Source organism: Pteronotus mesoamericanus, unplaced genomic scaffold (assembly GCF_021234165.1).
Source record: "Pteronotus mesoamericanus isolate MK-2021 breed Mesoamerican mustached bat unplaced genomic scaffold, CSHL_Meso_final contig_657, whole genome shotgun sequence".
NCBI classification, from domain to species: domain Eukaryota; kingdom Metazoa; phylum Chordata; class Mammalia; order Chiroptera; family Mormoopidae; genus Pteronotus; species Pteronotus mesoamericanus.
In genome coordinates this window covers 4,294,791-4,319,732 of record NW_026555229.1, presented here as the reverse complement: position 1 = coordinate 4,319,732, position 24,942 = coordinate 4,294,791, and the positions used below count along the sequence as shown (strand labels likewise).

General features: G+C 44.7%; 2 protein-coding genes across 2 annotated transcripts; one reads left to right on the top strand and one right to left on the bottom strand.

The window, feature by feature from the left end:
* Positions 1–5,000: 5,000 nt before the first annotated feature.
* HIF1AN (hypoxia inducible factor 1 subunit alpha inhibitor) lies at positions 5,001–20,451 on the bottom strand. Its single transcript, XM_054581367.1, has 10 exons — positions 20,224–20,451; positions 19,724–19,808; positions 15,066–15,284; positions 14,543–14,793; positions 11,284–11,432; positions 9,353–9,498; positions 8,315–8,421; positions 7,928–7,991; positions 7,573–7,683; positions 5,001–6,747 (listed from the first exon to the last, which is right to left on the bottom strand). The coding sequence occupies exons 3-10, from the start codon at positions 15,240–15,242 to the stop codon at positions 6,703–6,705; spliced, it is 1,050 nt and encodes a 349-aa protein (XP_054437342.1). The 5' UTR covers positions 15,243–15,284; positions 19,724–19,808; positions 20,224–20,451; the 3' UTR covers positions 5,001–6,702.
* Positions 20,000–24,613, top strand: NDUFB8 (NADH:ubiquinone oxidoreductase subunit B8). Its single transcript, XM_054581370.1, has 5 exons — positions 20,000–20,138; positions 20,404–20,530; positions 21,720–21,819; positions 22,245–22,400; positions 24,430–24,613. The coding sequence occupies exons 1-5, from the start codon at positions 20,054–20,056 to the stop codon at positions 24,520–24,522; spliced, it is 561 nt and encodes a 186-aa protein (XP_054437345.1). The 5' UTR covers positions 20,000–20,053; the 3' UTR covers positions 24,523–24,613.
* Positions 24,614–24,942: the final 329 nt, after the last annotated feature.

The following is a 24,942-nucleotide window of genomic DNA, read 5'->3' as shown; positions in this document are numbered from 1 at the left end:
CAGATGCAAGGTGACTACAGAATACACAATAGCCTGTAGTCCAGATAGCTTAGCACAAGCTAGAAAAGGGTCTTTTTCACCTACGGGCCAGGGACCAGGGTCAGAGGCAAGGGGATGAATGGCTATAGAGGGGAACTGTAGGGAGGCTTCGTTCAGAGCAGGGAGAGGAGGGTGTCTCAGGGTGGGGACAGGCAGAACCTAAGGGATCAACGGGATCTCAGTGTGGAAAAGGCTGAGAATTCCAGGCAGCCAGAGTTTCTCTCAGGCTGAGTTCTGAATAACTGGATCCAACAGTTCTTCTAAGTAGGGTGGCAGGGTAGCTCCAGAGGCCAGTCTTCTGAGGAAGGACAGCAAATGACCGAGTCCAATCAGTTTGCAACCCAGGACAAACCTGGGCCAGAAACCAAAATGATTTTCCAAGACTTCTGTGAAAGCTCTTCTTTCCAAAGAGCTTTCTTCTTTTTGAGGTCTGTCACCTGGCTGACGGTCTCTTCCCAGGAGTGATTAAAAAAAACCCTTAAACGTGGAGAAGCAAAGTGTTCGTTTTGGGACTGGGAGAGAGAAAAGTCAGAGGATAAATTCATATCTTTTACTACTCCCCAACATGGGTAACTTTCAGGTATATGAGCTTAAAATGTTACTTCTGGTAGGAAGCCTACTGCAAACACCTGAGCTTGTCAGGTGCTATCTTCTGTGCACCTGTAATATTAATTGCCTACTTGTCACCCCTACTGAACTGGGAGCATGTGGGTAGGAACAAGCACAGGTCTGGAACAGAAATGCTCCAGGGCGCTCCACAAATGGTTGCTATTAAGATCCCCATCTTATATTTTTCCAAATTTTCCTCTGAACGCCCCTCTGTCCCAGAACAATCCTAACACACATATAACTTAAATACATAGAGAGGCATGTAACCAAACTGAACCAAGGGGGCCTGATTTGACTGCCAGTGCCTCACAGTGTGAGGCTGGCAAGAGCTTCTCCAGGTTGGGGGCGGGGGAAGATGACGACTCATTCAGATGCCCTCACCCCTCATAAAGGAGAACTCTGTAGGCGACACCTCATCCTGCCCCCAGGCTGGTGGGGAAAGCAGTCTAGTCTGGCTGACCAGGCAGAAGACATCCGACACTTTCCTTTTTCCCTCCCTCCAGGGTAGGTTTACCAGGGCTCTTCTGTCTGCCCCCAGCTCAACAAGCTTTTTTTTCTCCAAGGTATTTCCCTCATCCTTTGCTATGCTTTCATTGAGAAGGACGAAATCGCTGGCAACCTTAGTCACTGAACTCAAGTTGCTGAATAAGTCACGTAATAACATCAGCACCACCAGCAACACCAGCACCACGCCATTTATTAAAGTGCTGCCAGGCATGTGCTAAAGCTTTACATTGTTTCGGTTAATCCAACTACCCTGAGGTAGATATTTTCAACACCCCCTTCTCCAAGCACACATATATCGTTATAGTTGAGGAAACAGGTTCAGAGAGGTTAAGTCAATAAACTAGGTCAAATCCAACTGACAAGCAGTAAAGTGAGAAATCAGAACCGAAGACATCCGACTCCCAAATCCAGGCTTTTAAACACTGTGCTAGAATGTTTCGCATTAACATTAAAGGATACATTCTCCTGCTCAAATTACCCACAGACCAGATTTTAGGTAGGGAAGCAGATGAGGTCCATAAGCAGTTACTGTCCTTAAACACTTGGAGGAGTGAAGGGACAGTCTGGGTATAAGGTGACCACTGGGTGGGGCTCTGTGTCCTCCTGCCGCAGCTTCCAAGGCCTTTCTCATCTAAGATCTCCGCTCCTGACATACGACCACTCAACGTGACGTTCCTTCCAGCAAACGCTAAAACGCAGAGGTAAGCTAAACTTGGTGACTTGGAGCGCCGCCAGAAACACCTGAGAAATTAGACATTCACAAAATGCCCCCCATCCCTGAAATGCCTGACATATCCCTAAGGCACAGAGGAAGTCTTTTGATGGAAACACCTTTGGTTCTTCCACCCTGGCTTGCCTGGCCCCCCTCCTACTGAGTCTTCTGCTCAGTCCCCCTCACTGGGTCTCTGCTGTTCAAGACTCTCTAGGTACCCTCCCCTCACCCATCTCTGGGAGCCTCACTGACCAAAGGCCCTTGGGCCTCACAGCTGCCAGTGTCTGAGGATTCATCCCCCGAGTAATGCACGAGGTTTTCAGCAGGGCTTCCCCAAGGCCTGTGAGGATTAAATAGAGCTGGCTGAAGACTGGCAGAAAGCAGCACCTGAGTTAGAAAAGATGAACAAAATGACAAGAGGACAGAGCACACACAAATGGACTAACCTTTGAGTAAACAGAAATGGTAGACAGAACTACTGCAGGTCAGAAAAGGAAGATGTCTCCAAGATTAATAGCAATGACCCCAGAGAGAGGGATCCTAGAGAAAATTTATCCACGCTCTTGCAATCTGGAGCATCTCAGAAAAGGGCAACTGTTTAGGAAAAAAGACCTCGGCGAAGGGACTGCTGAAGAGACTGGGCAGGGGAAGGTTGAGTAGGAGAAACTGGGGGAGCTCTGGAAAAGGGAAGTTGGAACATCTCTTAAGAACACTGCTTGCAAGGACACCAGAGACATGGGCAGGCGCTGGAGGACAAGCACTGGAGATCCCAAAGGGACGCTGACTGAAATTAGGCCAGGCCCTTGGGAACCCGGAGTCATTTCCGGGTGCATCCCAGCATCCACCCTGTTTTGGGTAAAACTCGTCCATTTTGAAACTGAGGGCCAGTCCCTGCCGCCCTACTGAACTCTGTAGTGGACTGAATGGAAGCCAAAGATGGGAAATATACCAAGGGGGGCCCTTTCTCTGGGAAGTTTACATAAAGACAACCATCATGCTGCCACACCTCCACCCAATCCTTGAGGAAGCCTCTGATCTAAGGAACACACTACATACAAGTCGCAAAAATTGTGGAATAAACAACTGGTGCAAATTAATACTGTCCTTGAAGTCTGCCCCAAGAGGCAGAGGGATGAGAGGAGGAAACATGGAGACCTGGAAGATCCATGTTGGGAACTCTCCATACCTAAGACACAGCCTTTAAGTTAATCTCTTCACCTGCTCACACATCTGGGCAAGGGCCTCCGTGCCCTCCATGTGACTACAGCTGCACTGTGGGAGGGACCCACGTCGCGGGGCCCAGAGTGAGGCATTCCCCCCTGGGGAGCTCACGGCCTTGGAGGAAGAGCTCTGTTTTTTACTGATCTTCCTCTCCCCTCAGCAGTCTCTAATCTTGTCCTCACAAGGTTCATGTACATGGTTTCATAACCTCTGGTTGTTTCATGTGGTTTCTTCAACTAAGCAGAAGCTCCTGGAGGATAAAGACAAAGTTTTCTCCACACTCTGCAGTGCTGGAATGTAACAAATACTTGTCACTGACTGGCTGTCTGGAGGGCCGATTACAAAGACATTTTCTCACAAAGAGCCCATGTCAAAAGTGTATTTTTCTTTGCTCCACTGTTTGCACTTAATACCTATCTTCCTGTGCTGGCTCATGCCTGTAGATGTGTTCCTGTATCCACCTCAAGCTGGGGACCGAGGCCACCTACTCTTTCTTGCTTGTGGGAATAAAAGGGTAGGTGACCCGAGTCGCTGCAGGGGCAGAGGGAGGGTCTCCCCCACACTAGGCTGGCCCAATAAGGATCCTTCCCCTCTCTGTTTCCTAACAGATTCAGATTAATGATCACTCATTCCTAATTGTCAAATTTCTTTTCCTTCATCCTGTGTCTAATCACCAGTGACAGAAACCATTACGCAAATGAGAGCAGACGACTTCCCCCAACTGTTCGCGTTGGTAAAAACCTTGTAATTTAGAGCTCTGATTTGTAGGGGAAGCTGGTCTCCCCCAGGCATCCTGGGCATCTGCTCAACTAAAGCCCAGAACAGCCCCTCCTCCATCCCCCAAACTCCAACCCCCCAACAAATATTTGACTTCACAAGATTAGTTTCCTCCGTACTCGCTGGTGTAAAAATGAGTATGTGACATAGGCGACCTCCATACAAGCCCAAACCACCACCTTCCCATGGTGTCTGCCTCCACAGGAGTAAGCAACAGAGAAGAAATGTCTCCTTTGCCCCAAGAATTGGAGCCCAAAGGGCCCTAACCTAGGTAAATACAGGAAAGAGCCTCAATCTCTTCCTTGGGGAAAAAAGGAGAGTGCAGAACATGAATCAAGGTTCTTAGTGATCACCTAGATCTTCAATTCTACTGATGCAGAAAGAAGCATGCTGGACAAGTTATGGGACCTATTCAAGGACACACTAGTAACACACTGGGATCTAGAACTCAGTCTCCCCATAGCTCCTTCCAGCACTCTTAACTCATTATATGGCTTCCCAGCAGTTTTCCCCAGATGTCTTTAGATGGAACCCAGAAGAGCTTTCACGCTGTGCTGTATCTTCTGCACCAGACAACGCCCAGTGGGGTGAGAGCTGAGGCTGGCCTGTAGTACAGGGGAGGAGGTAAAAGAAGCAACAGTTTGGTTGAAAAGGAGCAGCAGGGGGCTTGTAGCCAAACAGACTAAGTTGGAATCCTGATTGCCACTGATCACTTAACCTCTCTGAGCCCTTTTCTTCAGCTGTAAAATGAGAATACCTACCTTGCAGGATGGTGAAGAACAAAGATAAAAGCACTAGGCACATATTAGGTGCCTAATAATCAGGGGTCACTATTACATTACCCAAGTATCATAACCAATCCTCTGCAGGTATACCCTTCAGTCCCCTGAGGTCAGATCTACGTCAGCACAGGACCCAGCAAGGACCAGGTAATGGCACACACCTCCCTGCTGTACATCAACCCACATCTTTGCAGGTGGAGTCAGGAATGCAGCAGAGCTGCTAAGGAGATCAAAAACAATCTGCTACCTTTCAGAGTATGGTTGTGATCAAGTTCATCCTCCACCTGCCTTGTTTTCTTTGTGCACTCCTCTTTCCCAAGAGAGATGGAGGGATGGAGATCACTGCAATCACGTTTTCCAGCATTGGCTATATTTGAAAGAACTACACTTGAGAAGGTACCGTGTTTGTGCACACACTGCATCAGAGAACCCCAGAATGGAGTACTAAAAATAAACACCCCTCGTAAAATACACGGGTACACATACACACACATCCTCTCAGTCCATCAGTGCACTGTAACTGTAAACTGAGCTTTGGGGGTAAGAGCCATAGCTCAGACACCGGAAGTAAACCTTTGGCCAAAAAAAAAAAAAAAAGAAAAAGAAAAATATAAACCCAGAGGCTCCAACTCTTCTTTCCTTCCAGAGAGAAGGGACATGGAGATGGAAGTGGAGGCGACATGACAGAGGGCCACCATATTCCAGGGGCCCCACTCCCACGGAACAGATGTGAATGGTGGCTCTTTGAGTTGTGCAGTGCACAGCTGCCCAGTTGTTAAGCTGCAGCCCTGAGAGGGGTTCCCATGAGTAGCTATGAAAAGGAAATTATATTTCTGTGATCCACCAGTTGCCCTGACTTCTGAGGGTGTTTGTGAAACATTACAGTGCGGTCTGGCAGAGGCGCTGGCTTTAAGAGACAAGGCTACATTTTTGTCCTTGCCTTGAGGTGGATGACAGGTGGTGACTTAGTTGCCTAAGCTGGACCCCATTTTTTCTACTCAGCCAGGGAGCTCCACAGACATAGAGGATGTAGCCTAGGCAGAAGAGGCCAGCCAATCAGCCTCAGGCAGGTTGCAGTGAGCCCTGACCAACATCCAATGGTTAAAACTGAGTTGAGTCAGGCAATACTGCCCTGGGGCTTCCACTGTATGTCTGCCTGGGTAAGATTACGCAGTAGAGAAACTTGATAAGCAGAAAGGCAGGACAGTGTGCAGGCACACACACGCCCTGCACAGAGTTGTGCACCCTTTGAATCCAAAGAAGCCACTGCTAGGACTCCCTTGGTACGTAGCACAGGGAATAAGAGCTGGTGCGGAAAGAGAGAAGCTTTATGTGTCTAAAATTTGAAACTTATGCATAATCCTTGGTTCTTGTGTTCCAAGGCTCTTTTCTATATATGGCTTGAGCATGAAGGTCCAAGTTGGAACCTAATTCTCTCATAAAAAACTCTCCAGGCCCTCAAAGCAAGCCTCCTTCTCACTCTCCCCATAAGAATCCCAGTAGCCATTCCCACACAGTCTAGAGCCTGACTCTGTGAAACCTGAAGGAAGCCGACTGACCTAAAGGTCAGGATAGCTCTGGTCCTGCAGCCCAGATGCAGCGGCTTCCAAGAGCATCTCCTCTCTCTCAGGCTGAGGCACAGAGGCTGCAGGAGATAGGGCTGAGAGCCGGAAGTGGGGTCCTGACCTGAAAGAAGGGCGTAAGGAACAGGTACACAATGCGTGTGCATGCACACACATCCTGAGGTTGACACACTGACACACACAGACATGATGACAACCAGAAGCTGGAACTCCACACACTGAATGCAGGACTTTAGAGGGGCAGGGAGGGAAGGTGCTGGGGCACAGAGGCAAGGGTATGAAATTCCTCCAAATGGGAGTGGAGCGCCAACCACCCTGCCTTGCCCCAAACACCTGCCTCCAGGGCCATGGCAAGAGTCCAGTCCATTAAGTGCTGCGTGCAATACTAGTGCTTGGAGTCTCCTGTCCTCATCAATGAAGCGGTGTGGACGGGCTAGCTGTCGCCTGGCAGGAGGCCTCGACTCCTGGCAGGCTAGTTGTATCGGCCCTTGATCATTGTGTTCAACAAGGGCCCCACCTGTGAAAAGACATGAGGAGTCAGTCAGAACTGCCTTCTCCCTGACCCTGGAGCCAGACAGGGGTATGTCTGGAGACATTCAACGTCCAGCCAAGGGCAGGGATAAGGCTTTCATTCCATCTTGTAAACCCTCTAACCAACTCTCTTCCTGGAGGTTAACCTAGTAATCTGAGGCATGGCGCTGTACCCTGGGTCCGCCCTGTATTACCTTCTCTCTCTGTAAGCAGCACCAAAATGAAAGATGGTCAGGGGGGCTAATAACCTCCAAACACCTAAGAGTGTTTGCACATATCTTAACTGTGCCTGAAGAATGTTACATGCTTTTATATCCTGAACAGGTCACCTGCAATTGAGGCTAGTACCATCTCCCAACCCCACAGGTCCTCTGGATACTGAAGCTAACCGCAGGATGGAGGCAAGCGTTACAAATACAAACGTCCCCCTTTTACCCAATGGGCCACTGGCACACCTGTGTGGGATGCAGGTCTCAACATTACCTAGAGCAGCCTTGGCACAGCTGGGAGAGTGTGAGGAGACGCTTTACTGCTCAATTCCCATTCCAGAAGAATCCCCTCAGGGGTCCCCAGCTGGCACACAAGCCCCATGGGGAACATTACCACTAGCATGGAACAGATTATAATTGATCCGCCAGTCAAGCCCAGCTCTCAACAGAAAACATGGCTTTTCTGAACATACCCATAACCTCTATGGATAGGACACCAGCTACTGAAACAGAGGAGCTGTGGAGAATGTGACACCAATCCTGACTTTCCCTGGTCACTGCCCACTGAACCACAGGAATGCCATCTTGGGGCGGCCACATACCTCTTGTGGGTTCCCCAAGGCCTCTCCAAGCATCTTCTCAATGTTTCTCATTATGGCCACTTTCTGATGGGCTTTGAGAGGATATTCAATTCTCTTAGGGGTGGGGGCCCCCTGCAAAGGAAGTAGCAGCTCAGAAAATGCCTTTAGCAGAAGGCTTCAGTGTTACCCACTATTCCTAGGTAATATCCTCCCTTCTAAGAAACACGGTTCAAACCCATCCCTTTTCATCTTTCCAAAGACCTGGGAATCATTTCCAGAGATAGCCAACCTCCCCACCCTGTTCCCAAGTAATTTATTACACCTACCTCACCCCAGTCCCACCTAGGGGGAAAAAAACAAACAAACCCATATTCACCTTATACCAGAAGTTCACAGTGATGGTAATCCCCCCATTTAGTAATGACTCTATATGATGCCACCTGCAAGAAAATAAATAACCTCCTGTTTGCCACCAACACTTTTCAAAGGAAGGGATGCAAAACTAGGTAGAGTCTAGCTAAGGGAAATAATGAAGACAGTCTCTTTATGCTCAGCCTCTCAAACACACCCTGGGCTATAGACAGGGCTGTCATTTCCCCCATGTTCAGCATGCTCACACCTGGATATGCCAACCTTCCTGTAGATCACGTAAGATCTAAGTTATCACCAATCCTGCCACAACTCGGAAGGGATACAGATAAGGCTTTCCAGAGAATGAGAAAGAAAGCTCCCAAGAAATCCCCAGTCCTAGTCCGCTCCTCACCAGTACATTGGGATGTAAAGAACATCACCAGGACCAACCACCGTTTCATAACCAACCACGTTCTGGAAATTGGGGAACCTCTCGTAGTCAGGATTGTCAAAGTCCACCTGAGAGGTTCAAGAGAAAGAAAAAAAATCGGTCAACTATCAAATTTTTATCATTAACTACTCTGTGAAAGTTGCTCTGGTAGTCAAAATAAGATGCCTTAAAAAAGAAAAAAAGATGACTTTAAACTTTATACCCAGCAGAAGACAAAACACAAATTAAACAACATAAGACATGTCATATTCAAATGTTAAGTGATAAAGAAGCATAGGCCTCAGCGTTCCTGAGGTCGGAAGCCAATCATGACAGCTTACGGGCCAGAAAGCCTACCCACTGCCTGCAGACACAGGGAATCAGAACTCACCCTTCACCCAAACTTTCATAAACTTTCTTCCAAACACATGTCTAACCAGTCAAGCCTCCTACATGAAGTAGCTAGGCAGCTTTCACCTCAGGAAAGAAAACGACCTTTCTGGTTGGTCACAAAGTTAACCCTACACCTGACTTGGATCCTGAAAAAGCATTACGTGATATATCTCAATTCTATTTGCCCTTTTTATCAAAAAGTAGTGTCCCTGAGAAAACAATTATTAAATTCAATTAAGACATAACACATTTTGTTCCATGAACTTGTAATCCAATCAGAGTCCATCAGCATCAGTGCTACAGTCAACCCTCCAGAAATTGCTCTACAGGGCTGTTTATACTTATAAGCACCTGGGAACTGCCATGGGGGCCTGGAATATGCAGGGCGGGGCAAAAGTAGGTTTACAGTTGTGAGTACAGGAAACAGAGTTTATTCTGGTATTATTTATTTTTCTATTATTTTTCATACGAACTGTAAACCTACCTTTGCTCCACCCCATTATGAGCTAAACTGTGAAATTATCTTGAGTTTGTCCAAACCTGGCACACCACCATGGAAAGGGGAAAGACATGCCAGCCTTCAATCCCCATCGAGTTCTATATCTTTCTCAGATCACATGAGCTCACCTGGCTCTGTCTGTCACACGGATGATGAACAGGATATGGGTAGAGGCACTCAAACTGATCCGGAGGGAATAAAATGCATCGCTTGTAGCCCTTTATCTGAGCAAAGAAGTTCTGTTGCTCATCATAGTGAGCAGGTGTCACGTTTCCTGTAAAAGGAAAAACATTATCTTACTTAGAGCAGTGGATCTACTGCATAGGCTGGGACACAGGGCCCAGTGCTGGAGAGAAACGCAGACTGCCCATTCAACTAAGAATTTCTAATTAAAAAAAAAAAAAAAAAAAAATCAGGCAGAATCAAGGAGACGGCAATTACAACTCTCAGCAAAGTAGATGTTACACTTTTAATGAGCAATAAGTCTGGCAATAAGAATTCAGCGTCAATTAGCAAAGTAGACTTTCTTAAATGGCTCCTGCCCTTACTGGAAGCAACAGCACAACGAAATGATACAAGTCTAGCAAAGTAATATACATACTTATACTCTTAATGACTATGGCAAAAATTCCAAGGTAGCAAAACAAGAGAAACAACTGAAATGACCGGTGTCAACAATGCATGCATTATCTTCTTTGATGGAATTAACCAGTCATTTTTAAGTTGTATGAATACGTACTTGTTTTGGGTAGCTCTTTTGGAGTGTAAAGAGTCTCAACCTTTCCTCCCACTTCAACACACCTGTGGGATGCAACACTTCTTAGAGCAACACTGGGGCTGTTAATTCTCACAGCGGTAAGCATATCAGATACCTACAGAGTGTTACATAACTTGAATAAGGCAAGTTATTTTAAATGTCACTTTGAATTAGTTCTGCCAGAGTGTGTGTATGCTCTATCTTCTCTTTGTAACTGAGTCCATGTCTGTGTTTTATCCTTCGCACAGTCCTTGAAAGCTGCAGGGCATGGAGTATAGAAGACTTTCTCCAGGTCTGCCTGGGTGGGCCAAGACAGCTGTTTTCTTAAGAGCTCCCCTAGCGATATTTGCTCTCTCAACTCTACCTGATGGATTCACTTTCCTGCACTCTAACACAAGATAGGAAGGCATCAGAAAAACACAGTCAAGTAAACCAGATTTGGTTTCTGGACCATGAACCAACAGTTGGTTTCAAAGGGACAGGTTAAGGATCAATCCATAAGCTGCAGCAAATATGAAGAAAGGATAATCAAAGGGGGAGGAGACTTCAGGGCCCAGTGGTGAATGACAATGAATAACTGCTTCCCTGTTCAACCCAATTTAGTCACCATTTACTAAGTGTGGGCCTGGCACTGTAGTAGTACTGGAAATAAAGATAAGAATGAGGTTAAATAGCTTTCCTTCTGACTGGAATTTAAAGGCTTCTCCTTTTATTCAAAAGAAAAAACACCAAAAGAACATATTCACATATTTGCTTGTGCACACATAAAATTCTCTAGCAGGATACACAAGCAACTAGTAGCATGCGGTACCCCCGGGGAAGGAAACTGGGAGGTTGAGAAATAGGAGTGGAAGAGAGATTTATCGTTACATACCTATTAATACCTTTGGATTTAACCCCATGAATGTATTATCTTTTCAGTAGTTAAGTTTCGATTTATATTGGAAAAGTACACATTCCCTCTTCTACTGGGATAAAAATCTTCTGAATACAGACACATCCAAAAGAGAGCAGTATTTCAGAGATCTCTGATATCTGAGCATACACATTCACAGAGCAACTGAGCAAGGGAAACGGGGACATTTTTTAGTGTGCATGAAACTGGCTTGAAGACAACATAAATTATCTTATTTCATCTTCATAGCTATTTATAAGATAGTCTCATGGTCCTTTTGCAGAGGAGGCAGCTGAGGCTTGAGAAAGTTAAGTCACTTTTTCAAAGTCAAGGAGCAAATAGTGAAACATAGGATTAGGAGCCAGGTTTATATGGCTCCAAGCTATGCTTTCTGAAAGCTGTCTTACCTTCCATGCCTATGAGCAGCAGATTGGAGGTCAGCTGCCCCCAGCCACGCTTTCCTTGTTGCTTATTAATCCAGTTCCAGTTAAAACCCAAGAAGTCCATGACAATCTTCCTGCCCACAGTGTCATTGAGTGTTTGCTGCAGATACAACCTATGTTCCCCAAGAAGAAGATCTCATTAGTGCATATACATACAGTCCCTTGGCATGGCCTCCTCACATCTGGAAATATAAGCCCAAACCCATACCAGCATCTCCCACAGAGAATAATCACTGTCACGCAACACTGTCATGCAAAACTTAACATGGATTCTCATAGAACTGAACCCTTACCTATCCTTCTTTGGACTCTGTTCAACACTGAACTCTTTATTTTATTTTTATTTACTGATTTTTGAGAGAGAGAGGAAGGGGGGAGGGGGAGAAGGAGGGTAGAGGGGAATGGGAAGAGAGGAGCGAGGGGTAGGGAGAGAGAGACAGAGAGGGGGAGAAGGAGGAAGGGAGGACCACTGATTTGTTGTTCCACTTATTTATGCATTCATTGGTTGCTTCTTGTATGTGCTCTGATGGGAGATGGAACCAGCAACCTTGGCTAATCAGGATGGCGCTCTAACCAACTGAGCTATCCAGCAAAACTTCGTATTTTAAAGAGGTGATCTTAACTTTTTCTAGGTCACAGCGTAAATCCTTAAACAATCCAAGAAAGGTTCCGCATAAAAATGCACACACACACACAGAACTTCCATACAATTTCTTCCATAGATTCCTCAAAGCCTATCCATAGTCCCTAGAATGATGAATCAGCCTTGTTCCAGGGACTGTCAGGGCCCAAGATATTCCCTTTGGCCCTCAATGGCTGTTGTAATAGATCATGTTACTGTTCACCAAAAGCTAGTCCCTTCCCTGTGCGAGTTAGTCTTCTGCACTCCCTTGAAGCCATTTAACTTGCTTTGGCCAATGAAATGTCCATCGTAGTGGCTTGTGATGTCTCCAAACTGGAATTTTAAGAATCTGTACACACTACCACATCTTTTCCCTCTACCACAGCAATGGCAAAGTTTCAGAGAGTAACTACTGGAGCAATCTGGGTCCCAAAGTGAAAAAGATTATGTAAGAGCACAGCCTTCTCCAGGTGATCAGTGATGAACATGTAGTGTGAGTGAGAGATAAAGTTGCAGAGTTATAGCTTGAAGTTTACTTTATCATAATTGATTCGTCCACCTCTCTATAGCAACCTTCTACAGCTGACATGCCTCATCAGGCTTTCTGCAGGCCCAGGGCTCCCAACACACGTGAGGAATATCAGAAGTTACTTAAGGTATATGAAAACTCAGACACATTTAATCAAGCCCCACAAGAGACATTAATAAAGATGTTGGAAGGCAAGATACAAAAGCAGCCCTTTCCTGATCCTGAGAGGGTTACTTCAAAAGGCTCAAAGGTATCTCAGTGCCTAGAACATAGTATTTAAGGCAACATTAACTAGAAATCTTAAAAAGCTAGAAACATTAGCTACTTTTGGGGGGACAAGGAACCCTCAGGGTTTGAAAGCAACCTTTAGACTCTCCCCAAAGATTAAAAGAGGCAGGACCCACTTACAAAACAATAATTTAAACAATTTGTGTTATACTAACAGTAAATACTCAAAAGAACTCAAAGAGAACGCTAATACCCTTCACTCCAGAATCATAACAATTTATACAATTATGCAGTGAAGTTGGCTGGTGCTAAAGTCAGCTGGTAGGGCACAACTGGCACATGGAAAAAAATTTTTCTTGAGTCACCCATGAAGTACAGACTTCACTCATAGGGAGAGAAAATGTTTTCACTATAGCACATAAGAAACTTAAAAGTGACTGAGGAACCAGAGGATTCATGAGTCTTACCTCATGCTCATTCCATTGCACATGTTCATTAAATGGATTTACACTCCGCCAGCACTGTTTAAATAGCTCTCAATCTGAACGCTGGATGTACTGTGTGCGTGCATATGTGCATGTTGTTAATTTTAAAGAAATTAATGCCTGAGATAACACAACTAAACCTGTGTTTAAAGACATAAATAGGCCCTAGGGGGTGTGGCTCAGTGGACTGAGCTCTAGCCTGCTAACTAAAAGGTCACAGGTTTAATTCCCAGTCAGGGCACATGCCTGGGTTGTGGGCCAGGTTCCCCAGTTGGGGGCGTGTGAGAGGCAACCACATTGATGTATCTCTCACACAGGGATATTTCTCTCCCTCTCTTTGCCTCTCTAAAAAGTAAATAAAATCTTTAAAAAAAAAACCATGGATAACAGATCACAGCTCAGATGAGGCTCTGAAAACTCTTTTAGTCAAAGTTCTATCATTGTGATAACTGCTAAGAGTCAAGAAAATGGGGAAAAAAGAGTATTTCAAATCCATTCACTCAGCTGCATAAAGCTAACAGAAAATCAGAAGAGAACTGAGGCAGAAAGGCCAGGACGGGGCACCAAATGTGAAATGCAGGTGGTCATGCACCATGAAGTACTTAGTGAACGCCAATTCCTCAGACACAATGGTGGGACTGAGTGCTGAGACCTACCTAAGAGGCTGCCCTCATAAACAGGGATAAAAGCAGAGGGGAAGAATCACTCCTCTGTGTGTGTGTGTGTCTTGTGCTTGCTATCGTCAGTACAACGTGAAACATCAATATACACCTCTGATCTAATCTTCCCTAAAATAGAGGATCTTGATATCCTTCACCCCAGAATTACAACAATTTATACAACTTTTCAGCTTGAACTATCCCCAGCCAGTCCAATATTTTAGGCTGCAAACTGGTAATCTCAAGGCTAAACCCAACAATACACATTTTTGTTTGGCCCCCTGCAGCATTTTAAAAAAATCTGAATTAGCTGTGCAAATTCAAAAGTCAAAAAGATCTAAAGTAAAATTCCTGATTTATGGCTTCTTTTGAAACATCAGAATATCTGGCCATCCTGAAACTGAACGCCCAAATGGAAACAAGTAATGACATCTTACTTTGAACATGACGCATGCATTCAGCCTCACTGTAGTTTTTCCCCACACAACTTCACTCACTTTTTCATCTACCTGACCCTTGTAAGCAACTAGGACTCTTACTTTACGAAGATGACAAAAACTGGAGAGTCACAGTTCATGACCATCATTCCCTCATCCCTCATTTTAGAGAACTCACCCAACTCCTCCATATCCTCAAACAAGTACAAGAAAGGAAAATATATGCCTTAGAGCCAATAGAAAACCATCATCTGGGAACTTACCTCTCTTCCCCTCCTCGCTCTTGTATATCGTGCAGTTTCTCAACAAACTCGTGGAATTTCATTTCCTCCCTGTTAGACCTTGGCTTAAAGTTCTGGAAATTGGCCATCTTCTTCTCATCATAATACAAGAACTTGTGGGTACTAGCACTGTACACAGAGAAGTCTCCATTGCCAATATTCTCTTGCAGGTATTCAAGGTCCCATTTCAGGGCAGGATACACAAGATTTGTGTCGGTCAGCACCACAGGCTCCTAAGCAAAAACACCAGATTGGGCGGCGGGGAATATGAAGTCGTCCCAAGGAGCTGGTGGATTCTGGTTCCCTTATTTCACCTACTTCCCAACTTCAGGGTAATTTCTCCTGCTAACCTAAGTCCCAATTTCTTTTCGACTTTCTCTCCAGCTCTCCTCAGGCCCCAGTCCACCATAGCCAGCACCCCACTTCTGTCAATGTTCGCCTTTGACCTCTCCTCTCAACCTGCTCCCTCCCCTGCTACCGCTTGGGACGCGGCCCCGCCCCCTACCTCATTCTCGATAAGCTCCTCCGCCCGGGGGTCGCTCTGACTCAGACGCGGGATGGGCCGGGTCGGAAAGCTATAACTGCGCAGCTGGGACTCATTCCAGGAGGGACCGGGGGCTTCAGCCTCTTCCCGGGGTTCTCCAGAGCCTGAGGCCGCGGCCTCCGCCGTTGTAGCCGCCATCTCCGCCGCTAGGGACGGCCCTACCGGAACCGGAAACTCCGCCTATTCCGGATTAAACACAACAGAAACCATAGAGATGAGCTGCGAGAGAGAGCGGTCCATAAGCACTGAAAACGCGGAGCCGAGACATGGGAGTGCTCCAACTAATGGTAACTAACAGCCCTACACTCTAAATTTTGCCCTGAAGACCTGGGCCAGATGCTAGTCCCACTGATTAGGGTTGCTAACGTGGTTAACTAATTCACAAAATATTATTGCTGCCTCAATGTTTCCAGGCCTACACAAAAGGCAAAGAAGGAGGCAAGTGTAATGGGGCATTAAATTTTACACTAAGGGATGGGAGAGACGCAAACTCTTGACTTACTTAAAGAAGTCAGAAGGAAAAGCCATTATCTGATAGATGTTGAGCAAAGATATTTCACCAAAGGCCCCTAGTCTAGACAAAAGATTACAGCAAGGTGACATTTTAAAAAATCAAATACGAGTTTTTTTGTTTGTTTAGCATCATTTGATTTTTCTGCCTGTGTCACTATCTCTCATACTTGAAGATATTTTGCTATGGGTCCAATGTTATTATAGTTGCCAAGCATGAACATCCCACATTTCAAACAATTTATATTGATTATAAAATGTCGTAAGTCAAATTCTAAGATGAATCCAAAGACTTCCATTCCCTGGTGTACAAGCCCTATACATAAGTCTCTCCCCCTGAATAACAGCAGGACTTATGAATGTGATAGGGTAGCACTCCTGCAATGAGATTGTTATATGGCAAAAATGTAATTAAGGTCCCTAATCAGTTCACTCTGAGTTCATCGAAAGGGAAATTTACCCTAGGTGGGCCTGACCTAATCACTCTAGCTCTTTAAATCTGGGTCTAGCTCCAGCTGGTATGGCTCAGTGGATTGAATGCTGGCCTGTGAACTGAAAGGTCCCAGGTTCAATTCCCAGTCAGGGCACATGCCTGGGTGGTGGGCCAGACAGCTGATTAATGTTTACCTCACACATTGATGTTTCTGTCCCTCTCTTTGTCCCTTCCTTCCCCTCTAAAAATAAATAAGCAAAAACCTTTTAAATCTGGGCCTAGAGGTTGGAGACAGAAGCTAGAGAGATTTGAAGCTCCAGAAGGGGTCCTGTTGACTTTTAAGAAACAAATTACTGAGTGGCAGAGAATGGCAGGTAAGCTCTAGGAGCTGAGAAAGGCTCCTTCCTGGTTGACAGCCAGGAAGAAAGTAGTGACTTTAGTTCTACAAATGCAAGCAACTGAATTCTGCCAACAACCACTGAGCTTGGAAAAAGACAGAGCCTCAGATGACATAGAAGCCCCAACCAATACCTTGACTTCAGGCTAGTGAGGCCCTGAGCTGAAGCCCAACTAACCCATCCTGGACTCCAGGCTCATGGAAAATGTGAGATAATTAATTTGTGTTATTTTGGCTGCTGAATTTATGATAATTTGTTATGCAGCAATAGAAAACTAACACACTGGCTTAACTATGTAATTGTGCTATATAATAACTATATTATACCAAACTGATAATAGGGTTACCTCTGTGGAGGGTTTGAGGGTGCAGTGGCAATCAAAACTTTAGTTTTCATCTGCAATGTCTGAATCTTTACAAGAATATATTAACATGAAACATCGGGAGTTACAAATAAATTATACTGAGAAGATTCAGATGACTAAATTCAGGAACAAAAGAAGTGACATTACTACTGATTTGCAAAGATGAAAAGGCATTCAGGGTAATACTATATGCATATATTTGAATGCCAAAAAAAATAGATAAGCTCGATGAAATGAAAAGATTCTTGGAAAGGCACAATCCATCATAACTGATTTAAGAAGCGATAGAAAATCTTAATAGAATTATAACAAATGAAGAGATTGAATTCAGAATAAAAAGTGTTCCACAAAGAGTAGCCCAGGGCCAGATGGATTCACTGATGAATCCTACCACACATTTAAAAAAGTATTGACATCAATCCAACACAAAATTTCAAAAAATAGAAGAGGGAACACTTCCCAACTCTTTCACTGAGTCCAACATCACCCTGACACCAAATGAGAAAAAGACATCACAAGAAAAGAAAACTACAGACCAATATCCTTTATGAATATAGATGCAAAAATCTTCAATAAAATACTAGCATATGAAACCCAGCACCATATAAAAAGGATTATATACCATGACCAGGTGGGATTTATTACAGGAATGCAAGGTTGGTTCAACATCCAAAATTTAACAAAATTAATAGGAGAAAAAAAAAACATGATCATCTCAATGGACACTGTTGGTGAAAAGCCTTAGAAGTCTAAATTCAGGATCAATTCCAAAGAACTGACACATAGCCTTATTCAAATCCATAAGAGCTTTAATACTTACATACACGGGCAAAGCAGCTGCTCCCAGCAAGGGCCAGCCAGCAAGGAAGAATCCACAACCCTCTCAGGACAGGGTCTCTTTTTTATATGGGGTTAAAAGTAAAACCGTATGATTGGTAGTCACTGTAGACCACCAGAAAGAACAATGCATTCCTAGGTTAACAGATGACATCAGGCAGTTATCATACTCTATACGTTCATTAACCTCCTTCATGGGGGCATGATGTATATCTTTGGTGGTATTCCAATTTTCTGAGTAGTCAGCCATGCCTGAGGGTACAGGGAGTTAAGAGTTCAACATTTCCCAGATGTCTTTGCTCTTGGAGCCATATTGCATCTCAGTGAGTTCTCCTACAAACACTAAGAAAGCTTTTGACAATCTCCAATACATTTCAGGATAAAAATGGAGTCCCATGGGGCACCATTAAGAAAGTGAAAAGCAGTCCACAGAATGGGGGAAAATATTTACAACAAATCATTTATCTGATAAGAGACTTGTATCTATAATACATGAAGAACTCTTACAACTCAACAACAAAAAGACAACCCAATTAAGAAATGGACAAAGGACTTGAATAGACATTTTGCCGAAGAAGGCATACCATGGCCAATAAGTGCATGAAAAGATGCTCAACATCTTTAGTCATTAGGGTAATACAAAATAAAACCACAATCAGATACTATTCATATCTACTAGGTTAGCTATAATGAAAAAGAGAGACAATAACAAGTGTTGAGAATGTGGAGAAACTGGAACCCTCAATACACTGCTAGTGAAAATATAAGGAAATATTAAATGGTGCAGCTTCTTTGAAAAATAGTTTTGTAGTTCTGCAGAAAGTTAAACATAGAGTTACCCTATGACCCAGCAATTTTACTACTAGGTATATACCCAAGAGAATTGAAAATGTACATCCACACAAAAACTTATACAAGAATATTCACAGAAACATTATTCATAATAGTCAAAAGTAGAAATAATCCAACTGACCATCAACTGAATGTATAAACAAAATGTTATATACCTATATAATGAAATATTAGTCATAAGAAGAAATAAAGAACTGACACATGCTACAACATGACAAACCTTGAAAACGTTAAAAGTGTTTCTGTTTATGTAAAATGTCCAGAATAGGCAAATCCATAGACACAGAAAGTAGACTGGTGGATGCCAGAGGGTAGGGGTAGAAGAAATATGCTAATGGGTATGGGTTTTTTTTCAGGGAGAGGTGATAAAAATTTTTAAAAATTAATCGTGGTAATTGTACAACTTTGTAAATATACTAAAAATAATTATACACTTTAAAGTGGTGAATTTTATGGTATGTAAATTATTTCTTAACATAAATAAATAAATAAATAAATAAATAAATAAATAAAACAGCTGTTTTTTAACCCAAACTATATCAGGGCTTCCTACTAATTGAATATGGGTAGTGTCCAATTATCCTCAATATCAACTAATGATGCTCATTTAGAAAAGGGCCTGTTGCTGTGATGTAGTCCTCCCCAAAATTTATATACCAAATACTATATATCAGTTTTTATTGCTCTGATATATATTTGAGAATGCCTAAAATACAGGAATCTGTGCCAAAACAGTGATCACCCTAAAAGTTCCTGGAAATATGTGCATATTTATACTGTGCAAACTATGCAAATTCCACTTTTGTAAATAAAATGAAAACGCATTCATAAGTAAACATAATAATGTTCCCCATTCTTCTTTTAAGCTAGTGTTTGTTAGTTGTGATCCGGTTTGAAATGTATTTATCCAGGTCCTGGCAAATCTGGGGCTTTATGCGGGCTCGGAAAAGCTGCCTCGGGTGATAGTATTGGTTTGCTTTTGCTGGGTTGAGGTGACTGGAACATTCGTACGTAAACACGGACTGAAAACGAGGAGCCAATTCCAGGCGGATTTCTCTGTTCCACCGTGCAACTCAGTGAAAGGAATCAACCAATTTGGAAAACAGAACAAAAACATGCAAGACCAAGGGCTGCATTTGAAGAATGATCACGTCTGGGATGAATGGAGCAAGTGTCAGTAAAGGAAAAGAAAAAAGCAAGCAATCAGAGATTAACACAGGCTCACTTTACTTGTACTGCTCCTGGGGGAGGTGGGTCAGCTGTCCACAGTAGATGCTTAGGTTCTGAGTCCTCATTATCCTTGGATGGGTCTAACGGAGGGAGAAAAAGAGACACAACAATCTGAAATATCAAAGCAGTGACCTGCTTGGTTTTCTCTTCCAGCTTTCCTCTCTGCTTCTATCCATTTGTACATCTTGCCTCTCTGGCTTCCCAACACCCTGTTGAACCCCTAACACCTTTCCTCATTCCCTACTTTCTCGGTCGCGTTTGGCCCGGCTCAGCCGCCGTAAGAGCCCTTTACGCATGTGCAAAGTGAAACGGGAAGAAGGTCAAGATGGCGGCGGCCAGGGCGGGGGTCGTAGGAGTCCGATGGCTGCAAAGGGCAGCTCGGAACCTGGTGCCGCCGGGTGCACGGACAGGTCCGCGAGAACGGGCGAGGCCTCAGTGTGGAAAGGGGATGCCTGAGGGTTGGTGTGTCGCGGGGTTGATGGGTATCGTGGATACCTCGGCGGCCGTGTCCGGGCTGGGGGCGGAGGCGTAGTTTGTGTATTAGAAAAGCGGATGCGGGGTCTCGCTGGTACCTGGACGTCTCGGGCTCCAGCCTCCGCAGCCACTGCAGCTTGAAACCTTCGGGGCGTCAGACAGAATTGGGTGCCTTCTCACTTGCCCTCGTCTGCCCTCCAGCCTCCCACATCACCAAGGACATGCTCCCGGGGCCCTATCCCAAGACCCCAGAAGAAAGGGCTGCTGCCGCCAAGAAGTATAATATGCGGGTGGAAGACTACGAGCCGTACCCGGATGATGGCATGGGGTGAGAGAGAGTGGGTCTGTCGGCACTTGGGTAGTGATGGGAGAAGGCTGCTGGGTTGGTGGCTCGGCTCTGACCACCACCCCCAACCTTCCCGTGACCCCTCAGAATCAATGGTGTAGGTGCTTTTCTCGGTAGAAGGGAAGTGGGAGGGGGTGAGTGAGCAGCTGCAGCCGAGAGGACTTCAATTTTCTCCTTGGCTCGAGCTGTTTCCTCAAATGAGGAAGCGAGGTTTTAATAGCTCCCTTGAGGACCTCTGAATAGCAGGAACCTTACTTGGCTCTATCCAGTGCTCAAGGTTTCATTTGGCTTGAGCATCTGCTGGGCTCAGGTGCTGTCGTCCAGGCGCGTGACCAGGCTGGAACTGGACTGCTGTCATGAGAACCTTATTTGTAGATGGAGTACTCTATATTTGTGTATGTCTCTCTCTTTAAAAATATCATTGCTGTTGGGGCTGTGGAAATCCTAGTAACTGTAAAGCCGATTAATGTCAACTCCCTTACTCCAAGTGATGTTACTCCCCCATCCCCTCGCCCCCATAGCTACATAACATCTCTATGGTTAATTGTCTGAACTGATTACCAGCATTCTCATTTTCTGTCTTAGCATCACTCTTTCAATTGTGGTTTCAGCAAGTCCTATTCATCTTATTTCCCAGTCACTTTCTGTGATACATGTCTAGTTGTCATCATTTCCTATGTCTTTTATTGTGATGTGGACAAGAGCAGCTTTGGTAGCCTTCTGTATAAGTTGAACCTGGATTTGTTGGGGAAAATCCAACTTAGCAAGAGATCTGTACCCTTTTTACTTTTATTCCAATTAGCTGGGTGACCTTGGGTTCAGACCCTAACCTTCAGTTTCATTTTCTGTCTAATGAGTAAATTAGAGTGATGGGTAACTAAATGCCCTCCCAAGCCTAACATAGTGACTTTTCTTTTTTTTTCAAAGAAGGTAAGAAGAGCTAATGATGTTATAATGTTTCAGAGTTTGACTTGAACTTTTAATTACAGTTTGGACTTCTACGGTTAGTTCTATGCTTAGTGACTAGAAATTGAGATCTTGGATTTGAAAGTCAGCTCCTCTGTCTTTAGGTGAGGCAGTTAGTTGGGTTTCTTATCTTTGAGCTGGAGACTCTGAATTGTCCGAGAGACACTGCTCAGAGCCCCTTCCAGAAGTTCTTGCTGTCTCTCAGGTATGGCGACTACCCAAAGCTCCCTGACCGCTCACAGCACGAGAGGGATCCATGGTATGACTGGGACCACCCAGACCTGAGATTGAACTGGGGTGAACCGGTGAGAGAACCCTAATCCATTTAACCTTTCTTTTCCCTAATGTATTCCTGGGGATTCTTTCTTTAGCTCAAATAGTACTTCTCTGCCCAAGTAACACTAAGGTTTTCTGCCCGAGGAAGCAAAATCCATTGATCTGAGATCTGAGGTTCCATGTGTGGCATGTAGAATGGGACTTCTGGGAATTAACAAGCTCTGTATTGTAAAAGTTGTAAACTTCAATGATTGAGCTGTCTCTTGTCAGCAGAACCTAGCCATAAACTAGCATCTATTCCTGTGAGCCAGAGTATCTCAAACTTGGCTCTCAGCTTATTGCCTGGGGCAGTAGAATGCCTTTGTCAAGGCCTGTAGCAGACTCTGATCACTCTGGACTGCCCGCCTTTTGCAGGAAGAGCAGTATGTGACAGTTACCTGCCTTTCTGCCCTAGCTTCACTGGGACCTAGATATGTATATCAGAAACCGTGTGGACACGTCCCCCACGCCTGTTTCTTGGAATGTCATGTGTAAGCACCTCTTCGGCTTCGTGGCCTTCATGCTGCTCATGTTTTGGGTCGGGGATGTGTATCCCTCCTACCAGCCTGTGGTGAGTATCTGAGAAGTGCTTCCTTAGGCACATTTACTTAGCCCTGTTTCCTGAGGGAATGAAGTCTCTGCAGTAGGGATCCAGCCAATACTAAGCTTGGTTTCGTGGTAAGGCCTGTAGAGGGCGTTCACATTGGCCTGGTGTTAAGTACCAGAGCACACTGCTCCATGCCTGCATCTTGGGTCAGTATGAATGAGAAAGAACAGTTTAGGATTCTGAGGAATGAGAATGTGGAAGCCAGTTGGTCTCAAGAGTAGCCACTTGGGGACCGTACTTAACAATTGTGTTTCATCAAGTGATCTTTCAAGGTAAGAGTCATGGAATCTAGAGTTGAATCCTTATCCTTTTTGGAGGTGTGAAGGGCACCTCTGAAGGGATATTGGAAGCAATTAAAAATTTACTACAAGCATAGGCAGTTATATTTTGGGGAATGTAAAAGATGTAGAAAAAATACTGTCTAGCTTTAAGGAGGTTGAATTTGAATACAAAGAAAATTTAGATATATGACACAATGAGCAACATTTGAACAAATAGATAGGAATTTGGCATAGTTTTTGTGTATATAGGTGCTAAGGGATATGAAGTGCTGTTAAGGAGAAGGGTTAAACTATATGCTGAAAATTAATATACTTTAGGTCATGGGGAGAAGTTGCAGAGAACATTTGGGGCAAGAGAAAAACAGAATGAAGGAAGGGAAAGGAGAGTGAGTTAGCTGGAGTGGAACAAACATAAAATAATTACTAGATAACTAGCTGCATTGGTTACCTGGAGAGCTGCTCCACTTCCTGGAGAACCTAATTCAGTAGCCCCAAGTGGGATGCTAGAATCAATACTTAACAACTTTGCAGGTAATTCTGATGTCCTGGAATATTAGGTATGGAAGTTGTTATGTTAAAAATTATTGTGAGGTGAGCTGATCAGTTAGGTTGGACAGCTTTTACTGCATTGCTAAGGGATTTGGACTTGATGGTATAGTAACATAGTACTTCAACAAATATTTTTGAAGCCCTGCTGTGTACCAGGTACAGCCCATACTACGGGTTGGGGATATAGTGATGACTTGGCCTGCCTTTAGGCAGCCAGGAGCCATGTTGGGTTTTTGAACAGAAGAATGGCATGATGAAAGCTAGGTTTTTAGAAAGATTAATCTGGGAGTAATCTACAGGATAGATTGTAAGGAAAGGAACTGAAGGCAGGGATGCTGCTGTGTTTGCAGTTGGCTGCTCAGTGCTACCTCTGCAGAGATAATCAATGTCCTGATGGTAGCTGGTATGTCTGTGTGCACTGACACGAGCCTTCCTACCAAGCCCCAGGGGCCCCGGGCTAGAGAGTGCACATAGGGCTGGTGTGAGCACTAACTTCACTTCAGGAGAGCAAGAAACACAGTGTGGCTCTTCCATTTTTCAGTTCTGTAAGCACATCACCCTTTCTCCTCCCCTTGAGCTGTGTTCTCTGACAGCTGTTTGTTGGTAAAGCCAGCAGCCCCTAAAGCACGTCCCAGCCGTGTCTCTTCTGTGCTTTCCCCCACTGCTGCTCCTGCACGCCTCATTTGCTAGGCCACTTTAGTGGTGGAACCATTAGAGGCTGAGTGACTTAAAGGAGATTGAGTCTGTCTCGACCCCGAGAGAGAGTGGAATGGATGGATGCATCGTCTCATTTAGAAAGCTCTCCCTGGTGCTCTTCCTCATTTTTTCTCTCTCTCTCTCAGAAAGCTCTCTGTGGCGAGTGGGTTCTCTCTCTCTCTCTCTCTCTCTCTCTCTCTCTCTCTCACGCCCCCCCCCCCGCCTTGCGCGCGCGCGCACACACACACAGACACAGTGTAGGTACCACTTCTCTTACCATTGAGGCTTTCTCTCTGCCTTGGGCTGAGCAGGGAAGAAGAGTGCTCATCTGCCATTCAAGCCCCGCTGGGTCTGACCAGAGGCTAAAGCATACTGTTTACTGTGCGTGACTATTAAACTCAGAATGGGATGTAGCCAGGCATTGGCTGGTTGTATGTTGTTCTTGCTGACCTGTGTTTTTTCCTTAGGGGCCAAAACAGTATCCTTATAATAATCTGTACCTGGAACGAGGTGGCGATCCCAACAAAGAGCCTGAGCCGGTGGTTCACTATGAAATCTGAGAAGACTTCCTGGACTTTATGCCTCCTGACTGACTCCCTCATTCCTAGAGATTTAACCTAAATGAAATCCATAATAAAACATAGTGCTGTGGTATCTGTGTCTCATTTCCCCAGGAATAGTGACTGCTGCGAGGAACTTCATCCTTTGCTCTTTTTTCTGCCTTCTGTCTGTGCACCTATCCTCCCTCACCAGGATTGGAAGGAGGGCTGAATAGGGGGAGTTAAACACAGAAGATGTTAATTTGTTAACTCTGCTGTGACTGTGAAAGTAGCTGAGGGTTCCGTTTCTACAGGTGCTTAGGGTAGTTCCTTTTCTCATTTACAGGGTTGAGGAAAAAGGAAGATATGTTCCTGACTTCCCAAGTTGGAACAACAGTTATTCCCCATAAAAACCTTTTTAATAATAGTAGTTAGCTAACA